Source organism: Coffea arabica, chromosome 2e (assembly GCF_036785885.1).
Source record: "Coffea arabica cultivar ET-39 chromosome 2e, Coffea Arabica ET-39 HiFi, whole genome shotgun sequence".
NCBI classification, from domain to species: Eukaryota; Viridiplantae; Streptophyta; class Magnoliopsida; order Gentianales; family Rubiaceae; genus Coffea; species Coffea arabica.
The window spans coordinates 13,936,206-13,943,620 of NC_092313.1; the positions used below are offsets into that span (position 1 = coordinate 13,936,206).

At 35.6% G+C, this 7,415-nt stretch overlaps 1 protein-coding gene across 1 annotated transcript; it reads right to left on the reverse strand.

The window, feature by feature from the left end:
• Positions 1-1,898: 1,898 nt before the first annotated feature.
• LOC113728622 (uncharacterized) lies at positions 1,899-6,107 on the reverse strand. The gene is made up of 4 exons (XM_072079091.1): positions 5,161-6,107; positions 2,558-4,561; positions 2,068-2,428; positions 1,899-1,992 (listed from the first exon to the last, which is right to left on the reverse strand). The coding sequence occupies exons 1-3, from the start codon at positions 6,074-6,076 to the stop codon at positions 2,070-2,072; spliced, it is 3,279 nt and encodes a 1,092-aa protein (XP_071935192.1). The 5' UTR covers positions 6,077-6,107; the 3' UTR covers positions 1,899-1,992; positions 2,068-2,069.
• Between the last annotated feature and the right edge of the window lie 1,308 nt (positions 6,108-7,415).

The following is a 7,415-nucleotide window of genomic DNA, read 5'->3' on the forward strand; positions in this document are numbered from 1 at the left end:
TTACACAGCGGATCAGCAATGACGCCCCACCTTATCAACCTGTCTTTAGTATCCAATCGATATTTATACACATAACTCAGATGATAAAGGCAGGTCACAACAATTTCAAGGCTGGCTTAACCAAAAAAAAAAAAAACACAATCTTGTTCCTTTCTTCTTCCCATTGGCAGTTTAATTCCATTGAACTTCACTAAAAATTGAAGAGGACTTGGCCTGTAAAATACAGCCAAACTGCCTCACAATATTATGGCTATATTTCTGCAGCAGAGGGTACCATTAATTTTCGAACCATATAAAGGTTTGTGCCTCACAATATATTGCCAGACCAGAGTTTTTTCCCTCAAGTTTTAGAAGTTTGATGGCAAGTTGTATCCACACAGAGAAACTCAGCGTATACCCTTTCGTGTTAATTAAATTTTTTATGATACGAGGAACACATTGCAGAACCATCTTTAATCAACCAATCATTTTTTGAGGGTGTTTTTTTTTTTCACTAATTCTGACGAAGGTTTCAAAAACCTCACTCACTGAAAATCTTTTAAAAATTATCTAATCCTTTTAACTCGAATATGTTGAGGATCTAATCCTTTTATCCCAATTGGAATGCCATATGGAATTGCAATTAATATGTTACTGAATGCAGTGGTAAGTAATATAGTGAAACTGTTTTGGCATCCATATACACAATCATGACTCTTTTCTTTTCTTTTCTTTATGCCCTTGTGACTGCTATCCATCTTAGTTCTACACAATCATGACTCTTTTCTTTATGCCCATCTTGAGTAAATTCAAAAACTTTTTTGATCTTGAAGTATATTGAGCGTAGTCCTACACATTGATGCCAATTTCACAAGTTGGTTGAGATTGTAAGAAGACAAACTCAACTAGTTAAGGCCCAACCTTCCTAGCTACATTTTTTTTTTTTTTGGGTAGCGACATAGGTTTAATCATATTGTAGTAGGATTATTCATTTGATGCATAATATTCAAAACAATTTATTATAATGGTCATTGTTTTCACATTTTCTAACTCGCAACTGAAGTGGTCTGGAGGGATCTCTTTTTTTTTTCGAAACGATAATTGATTGTATTTCTTGTCAAAAGATGTACCAGTGCGAGCAAAAACTCGATTTAACTTTACAAGCGGCATTTTTACCACTAAAGAAACCAAAGTTCCTCATCTAAGGTGGTGCCCAAGGCATAGGTGCTAAGCTTGGAGCTTAGTTAATTCTTATCATTTTTCCTCGTCTGGCGGGATCTCATGCGAGGCCATAACAAAGAGATACTTTTTGTAAATCATATTATATACTTAGTACTGCTTGTTTAACTATACATTTAGTTAATGCAAAACGAATTTTTTTTTTTTTTCAAGTACTGCTTGTTTTCAAATACAGGTTTGAAAAGGCAAAAATGTTCAAATTGGCCTTACCTGACCATAGCTTAGAGTATAAAGGTGTATCATAGATTTAACTTTACCCTTGACAGTGACAAAGAATATACTAGGCCAAACTGTGAGCTTCTACAATTGAAAGGATTTGAGCTTTCCAGAGTCCTATTAGAAAAGGTTAAATGATTTCTTGCTTTGGTTGGTGTGATTAATGAACCCCTAACAGATTACGCATTTCATAAATAACGATTATGTGATAATGGTTGCAACCCAAAGTGGAATGAATTAACAAACGGGACGCTAACTATATATTCAACAGGCGAAATTTGGGAAGGATACTATTTGAAGGACACTATTTGACGGAAAGAACTAAAGATTGTCATGAAACAGAACTATGCAAATGCAGTTTTTCCTCTGGATGCCTTTCAAATGACAACTAAGAAAATGAACTTGAAACTCGGTACAAACAAATAGATTGACAGAACAAGATGTTTAGACACGAGAAAGAAAACTTTGGCATCTTAATAATATATTATTGATATATCAGCATACTTAAGGTGGATAATATAACTTATTTTGCTTCATGTTTCAAATCTTGGCGTCATCCTGCAACAGAGGACATTGGAAAAGATTATTTGAGTGGAACAAACTTGATCAGTTAGATTAAGTAAAAGAACGTACTCTCATGCCGAGAGATTCGGAAAAGACTCAAGTTGACGTTTTATCTTTTGAAGTGCCGCCACAACATCCTTCATATTAGTCCGATCTCGCGGGCATTCAGCACAGCAACTCAAAGCCAATTTGAAGATCACTGAAATACACTCCAATTTCTCATTGAAATGCTCATCTTGCCGCCCCAGTAAGTTTGCATCTATAACCTGAGTTGTTGCATTAGGCAGAGATTCTTCAATCCAACTCTTCAGGCTCACATCATCTTTGAACATTTCATCACTCGGCTTCATTCTTGAAAAGGTTTCCATCAAAACTATACCAAAACTATACACATCAACTCTGGTTGACACCTGCCCTTCAAGTCCATACTCTGTGATATGAAAGGCAATACATCACGCTTAAACCGAAAAAAAAAATAGAAAATTTGGAAGATTGACATATAATTCACGAAAAAAACGGATTAAAAAAAGCAACTAAAAAGAAGTCAAATATGCCAAACCTGGTGCCAAGTATCCAAGCGTTGCAAGTGTCTTGGTATGTAGAACACTATTTTCTTCATCCAAAAACTTTGCCATACCAAAATCACTCACATGAGCAACCATACTTTCATCGAGTAATATGTTGCTAGGTTTCAGATCGCAGTGAACCACTGGTGTTGTATAACTAAAATGGAGATATTCCAATGCGGAAGCAACATCCATCATTATGCTTATCCTTTGCAGCAGATCCAGGCAATGGTTGTGGGAGTACAACCATTTCTCAAGGCTCCCATTGGACTTATAATCAAGCACCAAGGCTTTAAAGTCCAAGTTAGAGCAGCTACCAATCACTTTGGTAAGGTTTCTATGGCGAAGGTTGCGTAGAACTTCACACTCTGTATCAAAACTCCCGGAAGTGACTTCTGCTAGTAAAGTGAAAACTTTCACAGCTACAACTGTACCATCCGTCAAAATGCCCTTATATACAGATCCAAAACTCCCTTTGCCAAGTAAATTGCTTTCATCATAACCGTTGGTTGCTTGCACAAGTTCATAGTATGAAATCATTTTTGGCAATCCCATGGGCAACAAATCAGTGTTTCTTGAAATCCCATCCTTTCTTCGGCATCTTAAAACTAAAATTGCAGCAGCTGTAAGAGCAATTATTGTTGCTGCAATACCTGATAGAATGCCTAGCATATGAAATACTTTCTTCTGACTGGATTTGTGAATCCGAGGAGAACCACATAGAGGAACATGAAATCTCTGAGAGCCACACAAGTCATCATTAGACATGAATGATTCATATGTGAAGTTCATGAAAGGACCACTAGAGGGAATTTCTCCTCTTAAGTGGTTGAAAGAAAGATTAATGTATTTGAGATATAAAAGTGTCTCCAAGGACTTTGGTATTGGACCTGATAGATTATTATTGGATAGATCCAAAAATTCCAAGCTTAACATCTGATTGAGAGAGTCTGGAACAGGTCCCTGAAGTTTATTTTGTGCTAATGAAAGCGTTGCTAACCTTTGCAAGCCTCCTAAGGAACTTGGAATATTCCCATTAAGGTGATTTCCTGACAAATCTAATAGTGTTACTACCTTCAGATTTCCAGTTTCATAAGGTAGTGAACCACTCAAGGAATTATATGACAGGTTCAACGTCAAGAGATCAGTGAGGTTCCACAAGCTAGCAGGTATGCTTGAGTCTAATAAGTTCCCGGCAAAGTCAATTTTTCCCAAGGAACTAATATTATTTAAGCATGATGGCATTGACCCACGAAACTGGTTTTGCCCCAGATAGATATGGTACAATCTCTTTAACTTGCAAATGCAATCTGGAATTGAACCACTTAATTGATTATCTTCCAAACCCAATGCTTGAAGATTTTGCAAGTATTCCATTGTGCTCGGAACGGGCCCACTCAGGTGATTTCCATATAGACTCAAAACGATTAGGCCGCTCAAATTCCCAATTGCATCGGGAATGCTTCCCTTGATTCCGCAACCATATGCATAGAAGCTCTCCATAGAAGTTGAGAGATTCCCAACTGACATCGGAAGAAAACCGTGCAGCGGATTTTCAGCAAAAGCTAATTCTTTCAGATACTTACAATTTGTTAAGTAACTGATAAAGCTCAATTCTCTTGATGAAGGTTCAGTTGTCAAATGATTATAAGCGAGATCCAAATTTGTTAGAAGTCTTAGGTTTCCAAGAGAGTTTGGAACTGGACCGCTGAATCTATTTCCCAGCAACTCTAAAATAGTCAGCTTAGACGCATTTGAGATTGACGCTGGTATTAATCCATCAAACTCATTCCAAAAGAGAACAAGCCATTCAAGGTTGATCAATCCACAACCCGTGGATGACGGAAGCCTTCCAGAAAGCGTATTGCTCGATAGGTGCAGTACTCGCAGTGTCGAGATGTTGAATATTTGGGCTGGTATCGATCCAGTTAGGCTATTGGAGCCCAAATCAAGTTCTTCAAGATGCTTTAGGTTACCAAGCTCTTGCGGAATACTACCTAGTGGGTGGGTTACAGCGTTTACAAATGTTAGTGCATGCTACGGATTAATTTGATTTTTTTTTCAGATAAAATACTTTCACAACAACCAAGAGATATTTAAGTCAATAGGCTTTGAAGACAATAGAAAGGCAAATTTGCATATATAATCAACATGGAATTGCTTTTCTTTCAGATAAATGCATATATTTTTGCAGATTAATAATTACAAACATGATAAAATCTAGAAAAAACCATATAAAAAGATTCAAGCTTATATATATATATATAACTTCACACAAAAAAAAAAAAAGGGAAGCCTAAGCTTTGGTAGTTTGCCGAGGTGATTGTGTCATTCATATTTTGATTATTACGTCTGGAAATGTTATACGGTCTTTTTTACTACCACATATGTTTAAGGTTTGATTTTTACTACCACATATCTTCAATTTGTTTAGATTCCGAATCTCTATTAGAATTGTCCCTAGTAGAGAATTGAATGGCGGTCTTAAATTACTAATCAATAAAATATTTATTTGTTTGAGGATATTTAACTAGTTATATGCAACTCTTTTTTCTTTTCTTGATTTCAGCATAAATGCAAAGAGTTAGGATGGTACCTTCTAAATCGTTGTAACCAAGATATAGTTCCTGGAGTGCCGTCAAGTTCCCAACTTCTTCCGGCATCACTCCACTAAAGTTGTTGTGTGACAACCCCAGTACACGAAGCTTTGAACATTTGGATAAGGATGCTGGTATCATGCCACTTAATTCGTTAATGGAAAGGTCAAGCCATGAGAGTCCTTGAAGACGGGAACATATGCTGGATGAAAGACTGCCAGACAGGCTATTACCTTGAAAAGCAATCATTTCCAATGTAGAAATATTGAACATCCCCAGTGGCAAAGAACCTGAAAGCTGATTATAGTCCAGGACTATTTGCTTCAACTTGTTTAATTTCCCAATCTCCATTGGTATCGCTCCTTGTAGAGAATTAAACTGCAGATTGAACGTCTCTAGCTTTGACATGTTGGAGATAGAGGGTGGGATAAAGCCGGTAAAGCTATTGTTTCTGAGAGAAAATTGTCGGAGTTGCTGGAAGGAACCAACCCAAGAGGGAATATTTCCGCCAAGCATGTTAATGCCTAAACTGAGGACTCGTAACCTGGACAGACGAATCAATTCATGGGGAAGTTCTCCGTAAAAGTTGTTCCTGCTCATATCGAGGGACATGAGAAAGGAGAGATTGCCCAGTTGTGGAGGAATGGTGCCGGTGAGGCCCAAGTTGGAGATATTCAAGGCAGTGACTCTGCGGTGGCGAGAGCCGCAAGTGACTCCTCTCCAGTCACAAACTGAGGAAGTAGCCGACCAGTTGCTTGCCAAGATTTCGTGAGGATCCCCAGTGATTTTGGCTTTCAATGAGAGAAGGGCTGATTGATCCGAGGTAATGTTGGGGGCGGCCATGGCTAAGCAAGATAAGAGAGAACATAGCAAGAAGAGTCCAAGGGAAAAATACAAGTGAGATAATTTCTTCATGATTATACTCTCAGTTTTGCTAGCATTTAAGACAACAGACACGGGCTAATAATGTCTATTACATGTACTTATATATATACTAGTAAGTCTTTGCTATGCTACGCAGCCAGTGCCCATCTTAATGTGTTTAAGAGTAGGTAATTTTTAAAAAAATCCCTAAGTTAAGTGTCATTTTTAAATCTATACATATTGTGTGTATATTATTAAAATGAAAAGAAATTAGATATTGGATATAAGTATACTATTAATTTATGCGTTCAATCAAAATTGCTAAATGAGTACTGTGAAGAATTCTTATACTTCTTCTTGCTATTTAAAATTTTTTGCTTTATTTTATAAGTAATTGAAGTGGATATCATAGATAAAATTTAGTAGAAATTTAATTAAATTTAGATTTGTTGATTAATTGTTTGTTTCTAATTTATATGCTATAATTTTGCCTTTTCATTTTCAAAATGTGGAGGCTGTGGAACATGGAATTTTTTGGGGGTTTTTGAAACTCTAATTATGTTTAAATCAAATTGTGCAGTCTTGAGATTTTAGAGTTGGCAGAGGAATGGAATGTGATTTGATAGTGAATTGCAATATATATATATATATATATATATATATATATATATATATATATAATGAGTCTAGTTAATTGTGTACATTAACAAATTATTATTATTATTTGTTTTTTCAAGATTTTTTCAGGTTAATAACTTTTGTAATGTTTGTTTATCTGGTAATTGGAAAGTACATGATGTATTTATATGTATAATATGATTGGATAAATATAAGCAAAGAAATTGAAAAACAATGCGATTAACAATGCATTTGTAATATATTAATAGTTTTTAAGTTTAGTTCAATAGATATTTACATGATTTTTGTATTTAAAAGTTAAATAGTTAAAGGAATTGGAAAGCGATGCAAAGAACTTGTGCAGGAATTCTTTTCCGTCATAAATGCACATCTATTTATAGAACGGATTTACAGCTTGTGAGCAGATTTGGTTTCGAATACAAAAGAGACTACTTTCAAGTACATTATGTGATAAGTTATTATACATAAACGGCAGCTACTGTAGGACTTGTTCAAATAGCAAGCAACTACTAATAGTTTACTGATTAAGCTCATAAATAAATAGGAAGCAAACTTAAACGGTTTTCTATCAAACATTAGGCAAGTTAGTTATAAGCATTGTGATTAACCTGAAGGGATGTAATTAGCAAAGCAACAGTCATCGACAACCATGTTAATACTGCAAAATGAAAACATAAAACATGTAAAAGAAACTGTATATGTTAGTATAGTAACTTGTAAAAGGGGATACGTATGCTGAAGAAAAATTTGA

Excerpts from the sequence above, each read along its gene's own strand:
- LOC113728622 (XM_072079091.1), bottom strand. The coding sequence starts at position 6,076 with ATGAAGAAATTATCTCACTTGTATTTTTCCCTTGGACTCTTCTTGCTA. Across the intron at positions 4,562-5,160 it reads TGGTTACAACGATTTAGAAG|GTAGTATTCCGCAAGAGCTT; the intron begins GTACCATCCTAA and ends CCCACCCACTAG. Across the intron at positions 2,429-2,557 it reads GCTTGGATACTTGGCACCAG|AGTATGGACTTGAAGGGCAG; the intron begins GTTTGGCATATT and ends TTCATATCACAG.